This window comes from Pagrus major, chromosome 2 (genome assembly GCF_040436345.1).
Source record: "Pagrus major chromosome 2, Pma_NU_1.0".
In the NCBI taxonomy this organism is placed as follows: Eukaryota; Metazoa; Chordata; class Actinopteri; order Spariformes; family Sparidae; genus Pagrus; species Pagrus major.
The window spans coordinates 9,522,594-9,539,963 of record NC_133216.1 but is presented as its reverse complement, the minus strand read 5'-3'; the positions used below and the strand labels follow the sequence as shown (position 1 = coordinate 9,539,963).

General features: G+C 43.8%; 3 protein-coding genes and 1 pseudogene across 3 annotated transcripts; all 4 read right to left on the bottom strand.

The window, feature by feature from the left end:
- Window positions 1-174: 174 nt before the first annotated feature.
- On the bottom strand, window positions 175-2,358 carry LOC141012310 (E3 SUMO-protein ligase KIAA1586-like; annotated as a pseudogene).
- Window positions 2,359-4,227: 1,869 nt separating this feature from the next.
- Window positions 4,228-5,415, bottom strand: LOC141012299 (odorant receptor 131-2-like). Its single transcript, XM_073485752.1, has 2 exons — window positions 4,494-5,415; window positions 4,228-4,298 (listed from the first exon to the last, which is right to left on the bottom strand). The coding sequence occupies exons 1-2, from the start codon at window positions 5,413-5,415 to the stop codon at window positions 4,228-4,230; spliced, it is 993 nt and encodes a 330-aa protein (XP_073341853.1).
- Window positions 5,416-7,348: 1,933 nt separating this feature from the next.
- On the bottom strand, window positions 7,349-8,314 carry LOC141012277 (odorant receptor 131-2-like). The gene has a single exon (XM_073485721.1). It carries the CDS (start codon window positions 8,312-8,314, stop codon window positions 7,349-7,351), a length of 966 nt encoding a protein of 321 aa, XP_073341822.1.
- A 1,947-nt stretch (window positions 8,315-10,261) lies between these two features.
- On the bottom strand, window positions 10,262-16,978 carry LOC141008408 (odorant receptor 131-2-like). The gene is made up of 2 exons (XM_073480761.1): window positions 16,815-16,978; window positions 10,262-11,051 (listed from the first exon to the last, which is right to left on the bottom strand). The coding sequence occupies exons 1-2, from the start codon at window positions 16,976-16,978 to the stop codon at window positions 10,262-10,264; spliced, it is 954 nt and encodes a 317-aa protein (XP_073336862.1).
- Between the last annotated feature and the right edge of the window lie 392 nt (window positions 16,979-17,370).

Genomic DNA, 17,370 nt, shown 5'->3' with positions numbered 1-17,370 from the left:
CTACAGCGGGTGCTCTCTCTAAGACCACAACCAACCACAAGGCCTACATAACCATGCAGTATGCCGAAGCCAGAAAGGACACACACACAGTTGCACATACTCATCTTATGCACAACAATCAGTTCTATCATCACAATTCAGTCACTGCAAAGATTGAAAAAATAGCCTCTTACCTTAAGTTAGAATAGACCAAAGATGCCTTGGCTCGACTTCTTGTGGTTGCCGTCCTGGTTTCCAGGAAGAAGAGAGGCGACATCCTGCTTTAATCCAGCTTCTGACGAATGGAACTGGGTCGAATTTGTCCATAGGAAGTCTGTTGAGGTCCACAAACAGGAGTGAAGACAGGCTGTCTTCGCGCAACCTGTTGCACATCTGGTTGTCTGTGTTATTAACTGCGGAAAAGCCTTGTTCGCACTAAGCTGACGTGGGGAGATACGTGCGACTTGCTATGCACAGTCTTTCCAATGTTTTCCCCGGTGCAGTGCCCTGTAGTTTCCAGTCTCGAAACTGCTCCATGGCCTCCCTGGTTGGTTCTCCAAGCACTTTCGCAAGGCTGTGTACTTCTGGTTCGCCATGCAAAATCAGGTCCTCCTGCTCTCCTGGCCAAAAATGCTTGTCAAGAGCTTTGAGCATCAGGACCAAATTTAACTCCGGTAATCGCTTAGTTAGAGATGCCTTCACTCAGCTCTATGCCCTTAAAAAGGCCAGATGAGACGGACTGTTCGGCCTTCTTGGTTGATTTCCCCCCACCAGTCGTCTTCATGGCCGTCAAAACATTGATAGTTTGTTGGTTGGCGAGACTTGAATCCACGAGTGACATTTCTCTTTTCTGCAGCTTGAGAGACAGGCTCAGGAGTTCACGCAGGCTGTCTTTCATGACAGCCAAATCTTCCACAAATCCTGAGTTAGCAAGGTGCTTTAGAAGTCCCTTGTATTTTTGCCTCTCAAGATCATTGCGTGATGTGTCCTCACTGGCTGTTTTGAAATGGAGTGCTAATGCGGGGAAATCTTTCCATACTGCTTTTACTGTTTTAAAGCTGCTGGCAACCCATCTGATGGTGAAGATTTGACCTATATTTTCAGTATTTCCATGTCGAGCTCGGTCGCTGCTTCTCTAAGCAATCTGGCGTTCCTGGTTGACTGATTGTAGAGTGAGTATAACTTTGAAATAAAGAACTCAAAGTGATTAGTGCCAGCCACTTCTTTAAGAGCATCTTTGACAGCCAGTTCTGATCTATGTGCCAGGCAGTGAACAGACTGCACGTTCGGAAACTTTTCTTTGAGTTTAACGACAAGCCCACTGGCTTTTCCTGTGAGCACCGCAGCTCCATCGGTGGCAGTGCTTATCAGGCGCGTCTTCAAAAAGTCATCATCCATTCCAGCTTTATGTAGACTCGCCATCATCGAGTTACAAATGGATTCAGCATCGACCCCATCTGTAAGTTCCACTAGATCCAGGAAAACATTGTCTACATCCCCCTTACCGCTGACATCACATCTTACGTAGATTATTAGATAGGGACTGCCATGAATGGTGCTTTCATCAATTGTGATTGACACCCGTGAATCCATTTCTTTCACATTGCAGACGAATTTGCGCCGCATTTCCTTGGCAATGTGACTGATTATTTCTGTGCATGCATGGTCAGATTTGTGGATATTACCAACTTCGGCTCCATTAAGCTCCTGCATTGTCATGAGTGGGTTGAGCTTTTTGTAAGATAGCCTTTCCTTTGCCACGGTGTAAGCTGTTCTGAACGAGACTGTGGTTTTCTTGAGTAAATCGGACTGTATATCAATGAAAGTGTTCGGGAGGGTGTCTTTCTCTTTCATCTGGGCTATTTCCACTGACCTTGTGTGGGCCTGGCTGTCCCTGTGTTTGTATATCTTCTTTCGTAGCCTCTTTGCTTCAGAGCTAGTAACATCACCGTTGATCCAATCTTCTGCGAGGTGTAAACCCAGTCCCTTTTCTGAGCGTAGCAACATTTTTGCTTTTCTACACACTAAACACCCCAATTTTCCTGCCTTAATGTCAAGCCAAGGGTTGTGGTCTTTCCATTCGCCCACCTGCTTTGTTGTCCAACCAGCCGGCAAGTCACTTGTGCTAGCAGCAGTAGCAGCTAACGTTACCTCAGAACCTGTTGCGTCTTCGGAGCACTCGGCCTCAACTTCACATTGTTCTTCTGGGGAGTCACTGGGTGGGAGAGGATACTCTGTTCTGGTAGCGAGTGGGCCCACTGTGCTAGCTGCACCAGCATCATCTTTCGGTGCCTCTTCATCTCTGAGTGCCACCTTTTTGGATGTGAACCCCAAGTGTGTGAGTGATACACTCTGGTTTAGCTTTTGCTTGCTAGTCATTTTTAGTATGACTTCTCAACTTGATGTCTTTCTTCTGTTTGGCGCACATGGCTAATTTGCATACGTGCACAGGACTGGCTGGCTCCACTTGGCAAAAAATAGAACATATTTGTGAGTAAATGTTTTGAATTCTGAATACTGGACATGGTGAGCTTAAAAACATTTTAGTGACCATTAGTGACAATAAAATATTTTATTTTTTATTTTTTTGACAAAATTTGACACCCCCTTCAAATTTTGCTTTTGAGGCTTTCAGGGGGTCTCATGGGTTAATTGGGGGTGTTGAGCCCCCCCCCATTTCGCACACAGGTTGTAAGCCACCATTACTGTTGTGACCCCTGACTGACCCTTATCCTAACCTGACTTGTAAGCCACAGTGCAACACTACAGTTTTTTTATTTATACATTATATTGATTCAGAGCCAGCCCAAGTCTTTATGGGGACCTAAGCAGAATTTGATTTGGGGCCTCTCGCCTCCAGCTTAACGCACCACACACCTCAGCACCGCCAATATTAACTATATATTGTCAATGCTCAATCCTTTGTCAATTGTACATCTCACACAACCATTATCATGGCTTACTGGTGAGTTGACGTAAGTAACAAAATAAACCAGCAGACAATGCATTTACTGTGAACAAGTCAACTATTTTAATATGAAATGTGCAAAAGTGCAGAACAGTCAACTACAAATAAATTGTTTCTCACAAAAATAAAAAAATGTTAAGTATGTAAAATGTGAGTAAAATGCAAATGTGAAAAAAAATACAACAAAAAGAAATAAAATGAACTGGGTGACATGGAACCTATGCATAAATGATTAAACTGTTAATCTGTTATTCTTCTAAAGGTATCTTTCACAGGGAATGATTGTGCCAGGCAAGCTTTAAACAGGTTCAGGACCAAAGGCCTTGTGTCATATTGGTTCAATTATGTGTGTAACATATACAAAAGTACAATATAAATTAGATTACCATACGTTCATTGTTCAGGACACCGGATATGCTCAGTCCTCTCAGTCTTATGTTACTGACTATAATATCTTTACTTCAACATTCTGGGAGAAAACACTCACAGTATGTTCTTTCTGGGGGAAGTGACATCAGAGGATCAATACCAGTCTCATATCTGTGTATTGAATACGTAAGGATACAGTAAGCAGTTGGTATGCATTTAAAGAGAAACATTTATAGAAAATGTGTGGATTTACTTCATTTGAAGAGTTTACCAGTGTTATCAATTTGTACATTTACAAATATTTATATATCAACACTGTAATTTTATGAAAGGTGAAATGTAACTAGTCTTTATTCACGAAGTGATCTTGCAGAACGTCCATTTCTGGACAACAAGGCAAACTGCTTCAATCTGTTGTGCCTTTAGACAGTCCATTTTGTATTTGAATAAATTAGGAACAGATTGAGTATTTACTTTTTTTAGGGAAGTTCAGGCAAATCTTAAACTTATCCTTTTTATTAAAAAAAAAGTCAGCATTGTCACTTGTTTTTTATCCTCATAGTGAATGTGGAGAAGTACAAGAACTTCATAGTTTGTTTGTATTGCGGTGTCAGGATGTAGAGGAAAGATCTATAATAGATATTTTGCTTGTGACATTGAAGTGTATAGCACTGTGAAATTCAGGAGCTCTATCATAATATTTTTTTCCTGAAGCCTTTTTTAACAAAAAAAACCAAAACAGTGGTACAATAAGATAGAATATATTGTTTTGATGAAGAAGTAAGGCAGTAGGCTGATTGGCCTCTTTCAATCTGTCTGTGAGCAACCTTGATCTGATTTTATGCAGCACATAGCCTGAGTCTGTCTCCTGCAGCTCCTTATGTGACAGCTCACTGCTTTTTCATGTTCCCTTACTGAACTTCCTGCAATATTTCAAACTGATCCACTGTCAACAGATTCAGAAAAAGAGCTTTGTCTCGTTCTTAGAAGCATACAACACAGATGTAACATCACAACTATCATAACTATTAAAGTTTGTTATTAGTAGGGCTTGTTACAACAAACCAGTTAGAAATAAAAAAAATCTTAAAATTCTCGTTTAAGTGAATTGCAACCATAGTGAGTCACTTTTTTTGAGTGCATTGTGCATTTTTTCTGTTAAAAACTACTAGTCTACCTTGCAAAATATTTCTTTTATACAAGTCAAAGAAGGCATAGTTTTTCAGTGCATGAAGAAAATGATCATCCCTGAGTCCATATATCAGAGGACTCAGACATTTTGGAGTAAGATAAAACAATACATAGTTAAAGAATCGTACATTAAAAAATAAACTCAAATTAATGTGAAATACATAATTTTCTATGAATGGGGTCCATAGCTGGATGAGACAGAGCAGCAGCTGGAAACCATGAAGAATTACTGTTCTGAGACCTTTCCATGTTGACTTTTTATTCTCTCCGGATGCTGTTTTGGCCACTTTAATTATTTTAACATAACAGAATACAATGATGATTACCATAACCAAGAAGTAAAACTGTTGTACAGTTGACCTGATATGACCCTGCCATCTGTGCAAAGTGTACATCTGCGGAGAGCATATCCTGTGTTGTTTGTACAAGGTAAGAGAGGCTGATGCAAAGAATGAGGAAAAAACAACAATGCAGGGTACAGAGCTGAGGCTGTGAATGATGAGGATGCAATGCACATGGATGCGTTGGGAGCACAGCTCTGCATGGCGCAGGGGCATGCAAATGGCAACATATCGCTCCAAGGTCATTGCTGTCAGAGTAACTGGTGTGACCATTGAATACAGAATCAGCACCGTAGAAATACTGATACATAACCAAACTTGTATGGTAAAATTAAAATAGGCCAAAAGGTACAGAGTATTAGATATGAGTAATATCAAGCTATCAGACAGTAGTGTAACAGCAAATAAGATGTAGCGTGCAATTGTGTAGAAGGACTTCTTCTTGAAAAAGGTTAGGATGAGCAAAAAGTTGATGCCAAGAAACGTCATGACCAAGACCTGCACAGAAATCACCCGGTCATTGATCTGTCTCACCTCACCACCAACCCATGAGCTGTTGTCCTCCATCACTTTTCTGGGCACATACACAAGTTGTTGCGGTGCAGCCAAGTATTAAACCATCATCCGTAAAAAGACAATGTGATCCTCATCACAGAAACACTAACTGTTTCCCTACAATGGCACAGCACTGTGGCACTCATTTCCAAAGACAGATGTCTGTTCGGCTTTTGTTCTGAGCGAAGGCTCTGTATGAAGACTACAAGGAGAGTAACAGCTAATTAAAGTTTGTTCACCACAGTGTCGTCATTGACACTTTGTGCTCGTCCTCTCAGTGGCTATCTGTAGACATATCTGGGTTGTAAGCCAACATTACTGTCATATCCTCTGACTGACCCTTACCCTAACATGCCTTGTAAGCCACAGTGCAACACTACAGTATATTTATTTACACATCATATTGATTCAGAGCCAGCCCAAGTCTTTATGGGGCCCTAAGCAGAATTTGATTCGGGGCCTCTCACCTCCAGCTAAACGCACCACCCACCTCAGCACCGCCAATATTAACCATATACTGTCCATGCTCCATCGTTTGTCCATTGTACATCTCACACAACCATTATCATGGCTTACTGGTGAGCTGGAACGTAACACAATAAACCAGCAGACAATGCATTTACTGTGAACAAGTAAACCATTTTAATATGAAATGTGCAAAAGTGCAGAACAGTCAACTACACATAAATTGTTTCTTCGACAAAGATAATGAATGTTAAGTAGATAAATTCTGAGTAAAATGCACATTGAAAAAAATAGTAACATACAACAATATGAAATAAATTAGATAGAAACTGAAATAATGGCATAAAATGAACTGGGTGGAATGGAATTTGTGCAGAAATGATTAAACTGTTAATCTGTTATTCTTCTAAAGTTATCTTTCACAGGGAGTGATTGTACCAGGCAAGCTTTAAACAGGTTCAGGACCAAAGGCCTTGTGTCATATTGGTTCAATTATGTGTGTAACATATACAAAAGTACAATATAAATTAGATTACCATACGTTCATTGTTCACTTCACCAGAGTTGCTCAGTCCTCTCAGTCTCATGTTACTGAATATAATATTTTTACTTCAACATTTTGGGAGAAAACACTCACAGTATGTTCTTTCTGGGGGAGAGTGACATCAGAGGATCAATACCAGTCTCATATCTGTGTATTGAATATGTACTTGAAGAATGTCCATTTCTGGACAACAAGGCAAACTGCTTCAATCCATTGTGCTTATAGACAGTCCATTTTGTATTTGAATAAATTAGGCACAGTTTGAGTATTTCATTCTTTTAAGGATTATTTAGGGATTATTTTGTTGGTTAAAAAAAGTCAGCATCTTCACTAGTTGTTTTTGTGGTGAACAGTGAAAAGTACAAGAACTTCACAGTTTGTTTGTATTGCAGTGTCAGGATGTAGATGAAAGGACTATAAAAGATATCTTGCTTATGACATTGAAGTGTAGAGCACTGTATAAGTCAGGAGCACTATCATAATATATTTTTCCAGAAGACTATTTACACAAAAAAACAAAAAGTGGTACAATACGATTGAATATATTGTTTTGATAAAGAAGTAAGGCAGGGTTAGGGTTAGGGTTAGGGTTAGGCTGATTGGCCTCTTTCAATCTTTCTGTGAGCAACCTTGATCTGATTTCATGCAGCACATGGCCTGAGTCTGTCCCCTGCCCCTCCTTATGTGACAGCTCACTGCTTTTTCATGTTCCATTTTTGAACTTCCTGCAATATTTCAAACTGATCCACTGTCAAAAGATGCAGAAAAAGAGCTTTGTCTTGTTCTTAGAAGCATACAACACAGATGTAACATCAAAACTATCACAACTATTAAAGTTTGTTATTAGTAGGGCTTGTTACAACAAACCAGTTAGAAATAAAACATTCTTAAAATTCTCATGTTTAAGTGAATTGCAACCATAGTGAGTCACTTTTTTTAAGTGCATTGTGCATTTTTTGTGTTAAAAACTACTAGTCTACTTTGCAAAATATTTCTTTTATACAAGTCAAAGAAGGCATAGTTTTTCAGTGCATGAAAAAAATTATCATCCCTGAGTCCATATATCAGAGGACTCAGACATTTTGGAGTGAGATAAAACAATACATAGTTAAAGAATCGTACATTAATAAATAAACTTAAATTAATCTGAAAGACGTAACTCTCTATGAATGGGGTCCATAGCTGGATGAGACAGAGCAGCAGCTGGAAACCATGAAGAATTACTGTTCTGAGACCTTTCCATGTTGACTTTTTATTCTCTCCGGATGCCGTTTTGGCCACTTTCATTATTTTAACATAACAGAATACAATGATGATAACCATAACCAAGAAGTAAAACTGTTGTACAGTTGACCATATGTGATCCTGCCCTCTGTGCGAAATGTATATCTGCATAGAGCATATCCTGTGTTGTTTGTACAAGCTAAGAGAGGCTGATGCAAAGAAAGAGGAAAAAACAACAATGCAGGGTATAGAGCTGAGGCTGTGAATGATGAGGATGCAATGCACATGGATGCGTTGGGAGCACAGCTCTGCATGGCGCAGGGGCATGCAAATGGCAACATATCGCTCCAAGGTCATTGCTGTCAGAGTAACTGGTGTGACCATCGAATACACAACCACTACCATTGAAATATTGATACATAACCAAACTTGTATGGTAAAATTAAAATAGGCCAAGAGGTACTGAATATCAGATATGAGTAATATCAAGCTATCAGACAGTAGTGTAACAGCAAATAAGATGTAGCGCGTAATTGTGTAAAAGGACTTCTTCTTGAAAAAGGTCAGGATGAGCAAAAAGTTGATGCCAAGAAACATCATGACCAGGAGCTGCACAGAAATCGCCCGGTCATTGATCTGTCTCACCTCACCACCAACCCATGAGCTGTTGTCCTCCATCAGTCTTCTAGGCACATACACAAGTTGTTGAGATACAGCCACGTGTTAGATCGTCATCTATCGAAAGACAATGTGATCCTCATCACAATGCACTAACTGTTTCCCTGCAATGGCACAGCATTGTGGCACTGATTTCCAAAGACAGATGTCTGTTCGGCCTTTGTTCTGAGCGCCGGCTATGTATGAAGACTTTCTAGGAGTGACTCCACTACAAGGAGAGTAACAGCTTATTAAAGTTTGTTCACCAGTGTCGTCATTTTCGCTTTCTGCTTGTTCTCTCATCTGTAGACATATTTGGGTTGTAAGCCACCATTACTGTCATGGCCCCTGACTGACCCTTATCCTAACCTGACTTGTAAGCCACAGTACAACACTACAGTATATTTATTTATACATTATATGATTTATTAGTTTCCTTTTAAAATTATGGGTTGTGGCTTTGTGTATCATTATGATTAGAACTATTACTTTATTACTATTAAGTTCCCTCTCCAAGCTGTTTTGCCAAGACTTTTTTTGTTTTGCCCACCAGTGGAAATGGGACAGAAACCCACTTTCCCAAAGTCAGTTTTTATATGCCCACTTTACAAATTCGACTAAAACAAACACTAGAATTAATTGTCATGTTTAATCTTTACTTAAAATAAAGAAATAGATATTTTTTGTGGCGGTGTGCTGAAGATGAAGTCAGACTTGAAGAAAGAAGCTGCCCTGTATCCGATTGTACAGTACATCACTAAAAGTTTACTTTGTTTCACCTTCGTCATATTGTTATTAATCCTACATAGCTACAAAATAGATACATGACCTCATCACCACACATCCTGCTAACAACTGTGTTCACAAAAGAAAAATCAGTTAGTGCAAGAATCAACAAAAAAGTAGAGTTCCTTGTAGCTGCTTTAATTAAGTTAATGGATGAAAACAAGAACAAAGTGTGTCATACATGCAAAGCAACAAGATTGTTGCAAAATTAAAAAAATGCTAACCTCGTTTGTTGTTCAGTTCATGATGTCTTTACCTGCTGCCATTTTCTCGTGGAGGCCTGGTCAGGTTGCATGTGCACAAAAGATAAGAGAGAATCAAGCTGGCTGACTCCTTTGCCCCTTTCATCGTGAACTCCAGGAAAAAACAACGTGTTTAATTCTTTTAATCCACTTGTCCAATCATGAAAGTCAGTTGCCAGATTTGCTAGACTGATGTGGCACTTTACTTGCCCCAGGCAATCAGGCAACCTTTGTTATTGACCCCTGCAAAGTCCGCAATTCCAATTTGCCAGTACAGGAACATAGTTTGGCATTGATTTTGAGTCGATTGGTCACATGACCTGGAAGCTATTGAAAATAAATGCAGATTTTTATATATATCATGATAATTATTGTATGTATGCACTTTAACTTAACATTACATTGCTTTTAAAAACTGGTCTGTGTTCATGATAAGAAGTACTTGTGTCGGTATCAGGCTTTGATGTATTTTTTGTGTATGTGTCACTGCGGGACTACTGTACTTTGTACATCAGGCACACTAAATGAAACAGACACACATCGAAATTGTGCAGCATAAGAACGTTTATTTTTTTTTTAAAATGTTGTTACAATTGATATATTTTTTGTAAATGGTTTTAAAGTATTACTACAATCACACAACTTTGAGCCAAAAAAGAAATACACCACATGATTGGTATTTTGGTTTGTTGCCGATATGAAGATGTGCTAAAAACAAGCAATGAAAGGATAAAAAGAGGGTCACTTTAATGTCGTGTGTACAGGGAACCAGACTGGATATTTATCATTGCAAATAATCACGAACATCCTCATGAGGAGCAAATGCCAATTTGCCCCCCAAAAGATCTATTGAATCATTTCTCTGGAAAAAAAACCAAACAATATAATTAAAGCGAGAGACATGTAAAACATTTTATTTTAAAAGCATAACATCATTACTTTAAAAATCCAAAGGTTTTTTATACAAGCCACAGAGAGCGTAGTATTTCAGCGCATGAAAAAACATTTCGTCCCTAAGGCCATAAATGAGAGGACTCAGACATCTCGGAGCAAGAATAAAAGTAATGTAGTTAAAATACCTGACATTAATATATAACAGAAAATTAGTCTGAAGTAGAGCAGCTTCTATGAATGGACACCACAGCTGGATGAGACAGAGCAGCAGCTGGATGGCATGAAGAATTACTGTTCTGAGCCCTTTCCCTGTTGACTTTTTATTCTCTCCGGATGCAGCTTTGGCCACTTTCATTATTTTAACATAATAGAACACAATAATGCTCACCATAAGTAAGAAGTAGAACTGACTGATAGCTGACCGAAGATGACCCTGCCACTTTTGAATGATGAACATTTCCACAGAGCATACATTTCTCTGAATGAAGAAGCCATGGGTTGCAGATTTAAAGAAAATGGACAGAACAGCAATGCATGGTAAACAGCTAATGCCGTGAATGAAGAGGATACAGTGCATAGAGCTGCTTGTGGAGCACAGTTCTGAGTGCCGCAGGGGCAGGCAAATGGCCACATAGCGCTCCAGAGTCATTGCTGTCAAAGTAACTGGTGTTAAATAAGTGTACAGAGACAAAATAATATATATCATGAGACAAAACCACATTTGTATGGTAAAATGAAAATAGCTTAAAATGAGCAGGATATCAGTCAGGAGTAGATACAGACAATCAGACAGTAGTGTCATAGCAAATAAGATGTAGCGCATGGTTGTGTAGAAGCTGTCAGGCCGAGACTCAAAACAGGACTCAATAGCTGAGGTGTCAGTGAGCGATTTTTATTGAGTTTGACAATGCTCTCGAGAGAGTGGTTTCAAAACAATGGTGCTATGAAAATTACTCTAAGGGAGTCTATCGGGAGGGAAAAAACTTGGCTAAAACAAAAATCACTCCTAGGGAGGAAAACTGGCTATCAAAATCAAAATCACTCTTAAGGAGGAAACTCGAAGTACAAAAACTATCAAAATCAAAATCACTCACAAGGAGGAAACTCGAAGTACAAAACTATCAAAATCAAAATCACTCACAAGGAGGAAATCAAAAGGGCTTCAAAACATTAACCATAAACACTATGAACAGAAAATCACTCACAAAGGAGGCTGACTAAATAACAGAACTAATGACTATGAAAATTTAACAGAAAATCACTCTCACGAGGAAACAACAAGAACTCACGAATACGCTGTGGCTTTGACTATGGTTTGGCTTCTGTGGTCGGACATGGAACGAGACACTTTGGCACAAGACAAAGGGGAACGCAGACTTTTAAACACATGAGGGAAATGGGACACAGGTGGACACAATCAGGAATCAGGGGAGACGGGCAGGTGACACAAGAGGAAGGGCAAGTGATCTGAAACGAGAGGAGAGTTAGATTTTCAAAATAAAACAGGAAATGACCAGACAATAACCCAAGACGAGACAACCTCACCGCGGTGTGACAGTACCCCCCCCCCTAAGGGCCGACTCCTGACGGCCCAGGAAGTTCAGGATGGGCCCTCACGAAGTCGTCAATGAGGGACCGATCCAGTATGAACCGGGAGGGGACCCATTGTCGCTCCTCCGGTCCGTACCCCTCCCAGTCCACCAGGTACTGCTTGCCCCGACCCCGGTTGCGCACAGCCAGTAGCCTCTTGACCTTGTAGACGGGACCCCCGTCTACCACTTCCGGGGGAGGAGGGGGCGGGGGGGTCGGGACCATGGGGCTCTCCTTGACCGGTTTGACCTGACTGACATGGAAGGTGGGATGGACACGGAGAGAGCGGGGCAGACGAAGGCGAACCGCTGCGGGTCCGATAATCTTGGTAATGGGGAAAGGTCCCACGAAGCGCGGCGCCAGCTTCCGGGAGAGGGCTTTGAGGTGGAGGTTCTTGGCTGAGAGCCACACCCTCTGGCCCGGCTGGTATGCGGGAGCGGGTCGTCGTCTCCGGTCCGCGGCCCTCTTGACCCGGTCTCCCTGGCGGATGAGGAGCTGCCGGGCGGCCGCCCAGATACGTCGGCAACGGCGGATCATGGCATGGGCGGAGGGCACTGACACCTCCGGTTCCTGGTCTGCGAAGACAGGTGGCTCGTAACCATATACACATTTGAAAGGTGAGAAACCTGTGGCTGAGGTGGGGAGGGAGTTGTGAGCATATTCGACCCAGACCAAGTGCCGGCTCCAGGTCGAGGGGTTTTGGGACACCAGACATCTGAGACCGGTTTCCAGCTGTTGGTTGAGCCGTTCGGTCTGGCCGTTGGCCTCCGGGTGATAGCCTGACGTGAGACTAGCCGTGGCCCCGATGAGCCGACAAAACTCCTTCCAGAAACATGATATGAACTGGGGCCCCCGGTCAGAAACGATGTCCCTAGGAAAACCGTGGATTCTGAAGACATGGTTAATCATAATTTCAGCTGTCTCTTTGGCTGAAGGTAATTTGGGCAAGGCTATGAATCTTGTCATTTTAGAAAATCTGTCCACCACCGTAAGAACCGTGGTGTTACCTTGGGAGACCGGGAGCCCCGTGACAAAGTCCAGGGAGATGTCGGCCCATGGTCTGGAGGGAATGGGGAGCGGTTGTAGGAGTCCCATCCGTGGCCCGGAGGACGTTTTATTCCTGGCGCAGACCGAACAAGCCTCGACGTACTCCTGGACCTCTCTTTCCATGGACCGCCACCAGAACCTCCGAGAGATGGCGAACACAGTCCGCCGAACCCCCGGATGACAGGAAAGCAGCGAGGTGTGAGCCCAGTGGATCACCTGTGGGCGCAGCTCAACCGGGACAAACAATCGATTTTCAGGGCACCCACTAGGTGGCGGACTCTCACCGTTTGCCTGCTTAACCTCCTTTTCTATCTGCCAAATTACCGCTCCAACCACACAGGTTCGTGGAAGGATTGGCTCTGGTTCTTTGGCAACAGGCTCGGGGTCGTAGAGACGTGACAGGGCGTCGGGTTTGACGTTCTGGGACCCCGGCCTGTAAGAGAGGGAAAAAGAGAAGCGGTTAAAAAAAAGCCCCCACCTTGCCTGGCGAGAATTTAGTCTCTTGGCTTTACGTATGTATTCCAAGTTTTTATGGTCAGTCCAGACGATAAACGGGTGCTCAGCTCCCTCAAGCCAGTGCCTCCACTCCTCCAGTGCCAGCTTGACCGCCAACAGCTCCCGGTTGCCGACGTCATAGTTCCGCTCCGCTCGGGACAAACGCCGCGACAGGAAGGCGCAGGGATGCATCTTCCCGTCCTGTGCAGACCGCTGGGACAGGACCGCTCCAATCCCCTCGTTGGAGGCGTCCACCTCGACCACAAACTGCCGCTGGGGATCCGGCATCGTCAGGATGGGAGCCGTGGTGAAGCGGGTCTTGAGGTGCTGGAAGGCTGCCTCCGCCTCCGGGGACCAGAGGAAGCGCACCTTTGTAGAGGTGAGTGCATGGAGCGGAGCTGCTATTGCGCTGAAGCTTCTGATAAACCGCCTATAAAAGTTAGCAAAACCGAGGAATTGCTGGACCTTTTTGCGGCTATCAGGCGTGGGCCACTCGGCCACAGCGCTCACTTTAGCCGGATCCATCTGCACCTTTCCAGGGGCTACGATGAAGCCCAGGAAGGAGATGGTGTCGGCATGAAACTCACTTTTTTCTGCCTTAACATAGAGCTTGTTTTCTAGCAGACGTTGGAGAACCTGGGATACATGATTTTTGTGAGTTTCTAGATCTGGTGAGTAAATGAGAATGTCATCCAAGTAAACATAGACAAATCGGTCTAAAAAGTCACGGAGCACATCGTTGATCATGGCTTGGAACACGGCTGGGGCATTAGTGAGTCCGAAAGGCATGACCAAGTACTCATAGTGGCCGCTAGGAGTGTTAAACCCTGTTTTCCATTCATCCCCCTCTCTGATCCTGATTAAATGGTAAGCATTGCGTAAATCTAGTTTTGTAAATACCTTGGCTTGTTGCAGTTGGTCGAAGACTGATGTCATGAGAGGCAGGGGGTAACGGTTTTTAATAGTGATAGCATTTAGGGGGCTGTAATCGATACAGGGCCTAAGAGAGCCGTCCTTTTTCCCCACAAAGAAAAATCCGGCCCCCGCTGCTGACGAGGAAGGACGAATAAGCCCCGCCCTCAGTGATGAGTCGATGTACTCCTTCATGGCTGCCCTCTCCGGCCCGGAGATGGAGTACAGCCGGCCTTTGGGAATGGGGGAGCCCGAAATCAGGTCTATGGCGCAGTCATAAGGCCGGTGTGGGGGAAGTGACATGGCCTTAGTTTTACTAAACGCCTCACGGAGGTGGAGGTAGCAGGGGGGCACGGAGCTCAGGTCGGAGGTCTCAGAGTCTGTGGCAGAAGTGACAGAAAAATGATTAATTGACGTTATGTTGTTCTCCTGGACCGAAACAGGTCTACAATGGTCCACACAATCTTCCCCCCATCCCATGATTGTCCCCGTTTTCCAGTTTATGTGGGGGTTGTGTTGACATAACCAGGGGTTTCCAAGGACTAGAGTCTGAGAGGGGGATTTACATAAATATAAGTTCATTAATTCCCTATGGTCTTGAATCTGTAGTTCCAGTGGTTCTGTAGTGTGCGTGATCATAAAAAGTGCCTTGCCATTGAGGGCTCTGGCCCTGATGGGGCTGGCCAGGGGCTCCGATTTTAACCCCAATGTCTCCGCCAAACCCCAGTCAATTAAGCTCTCGTCAGCCCCAGAATCTATGAGCGCTTTAATGTCAATAGAGGTGGCATGGTACGTTACCTTAACAGGTGTCAGGCCGCGCGGAGCGGGGTCTGTGGCTGGGGGTTGACTCACCTCCCGGGGTTTTTTGGCCGGACAGGCGGCGACGAGGTGGTCAGTCTGGCCGCAGTAAAAACAGCTGCCCTCCTGTTGGCGTCGTCGTCGCTCCTCCGGGGTCAGCCGTGTCCTTCCCAGCTGCATGGGCTCCTCCTCCCTAGCGATGGGGAAGGGATGGCGGTGCTCAGGCGGAGAATAACGGGGAACCTGCCTGCCTGGGGCAGGGGAACGTGGATACCTCTCCGTCGTCGGGCCGCTGCTCCGCGATTGCCGGAGCTCACGAACCCGGTTGTCTGTCCGGATGGCGAGGGAGATCAGCGAGTCCAGGTCTGCAGGCAGATCCACCGGCAGCAGCAGCTCCTGGATGTGAGGCGCCAGCCCCTTCAGGAACACGTCGTACAGGGCGGCGTTATTCCACCCACTCTCCGCCGCCAAGGTGCGAAAGCGGATGGCGTAATCGCACACCGAGTCCCGGTCCTGAGTCAGTCTACTCAGCTCCCTGGCTTTTTCCCTGTCTGTAGATACAGGGTCAAATGTTTTTGTGAGAGCAGTTTTAAAGTCTGTGAAGGATGAACAAAGCGGAGAGTCACGAGCCCACTCAGCGGTGGCCCAAGCTCTGGCTCTCCCCGTCAGGTGGGAAATCATGAATGCAATTCTTGAACGATCTGTGATGAATGCCTGTGGGAGCTGTTCAAAATGTATCGAACAGTCGATAAGAAAAGCCCTACATTGTCCTGGTTCCCCAGAGAAACGCTCCGGGGAGGCCAACTTGATGCCCATCCCGGTCATGGGAGCACCTTGGGTCGGAGCCGCTGCAGCGGCTGGAGACTCCGACGCCGCGGGCGGCCGGGCTGTCTGCCGCAGATGGTCCGCCAGCTCCCTCACCTGGGATGAAAGCTGACCCAGCTGAGCCACCATCACCGTCTGAAAATCCTCCTGACGGGAGATGCGGGCTTCCTGAGCCTGTAGCGCAGCCGCCCACTGGCCAGCCTCTGCTGAGTCCATTCTGGCCAAAGTGTACTGTCAGGCCGAGACTCAAAACAGGACTCAATAGCTGAGGTGTCAGTGAGCGATTTTTATTGAGTTTGACAATGCTCTCGAGAGAGTGGTTTCAAAACAATGGTGCTATGAAAATTACTCTAAGGGAGTCTATCGGGAGGGAAAAAACTTGGCTAAAACAAAAATCACTCCTAGGGAGGAAAACTGGCTATCAAAATCAAAATCACTCTTAAGGAGGAAACTCGAAGTACAAAAACTATCAAAATCAAAATCACTCACAAGGAGGAAACTCGAAGTACAAAACTATCAAAATCAAAATCACTCACAAGGAGGAAATCAAAAGGGCTTCAAAACATTAACCATAAACACTATGAACAGAAAATCACTCACAAAGGAGGCTGACTAAATAACAGAACTAATGACTATGAAAATTTAACAGAAAATCACTCTCACGAGGAAACAACAAGAACTCACGAATACGCTGTGGCTTTGACTATGGTTTGGCTTCTGTGGTCGGACATGGAACGAGACACTTTGGCACAAGACAAAGGGGAACGCAGACTTTTAAACACATGAGGGAAATGGGACACAGGTGGACACAATCAGGAATCAGGGGAGACGGGCAGGTGACACAAGAGGAAGGGCAAGTGATCTGAAACGAGAGGAGAGTTAGATTTTCAAAATAAAACAGGAAATGACCAGACAATAACCCAAGACGAGACAACCTCACCGCGGTGTGACAGAAGCAATCCTTCATAAAAAATGTCATGATTAGCAAAGAGTTGATGCAAAGAAAAACTAACACCAGAACCTGAACAAAAACGACCCGACCATTGATGTTCTTCAGAGAGGATTTACCACCATTCAAAGAGTTATTGGCTGCCATATATTCTGAAATATCAAGGGTTTAGACACTTCCACAGCTCTTTCAACCAAAAGTCAGATCCAAAATTCAAGAACTCATATATCTGCCAGTATAATGTAAAATATTTGTATAAGCAAGATGCCCAGATTTACTGTGGCACAACACACAAATAATTTCACAGATGTTACTGGTGGAAGTTTAGATGATTAAAACAAACATGATACACATCAGTATAATATCACATTCATTGCACTTAAAATACATTTGACAGAAACACATCAAAAGGTCAAAAGGCATAAAACCATCAGCTTGACAAAACATCCCTGCATCAACATGGCATTGTGGCACAAAGTTCCATAGATAAACATCTTCTGCTGAGCTCTGTGCAGCCCTCTGAGAGAGGACTGTGTATG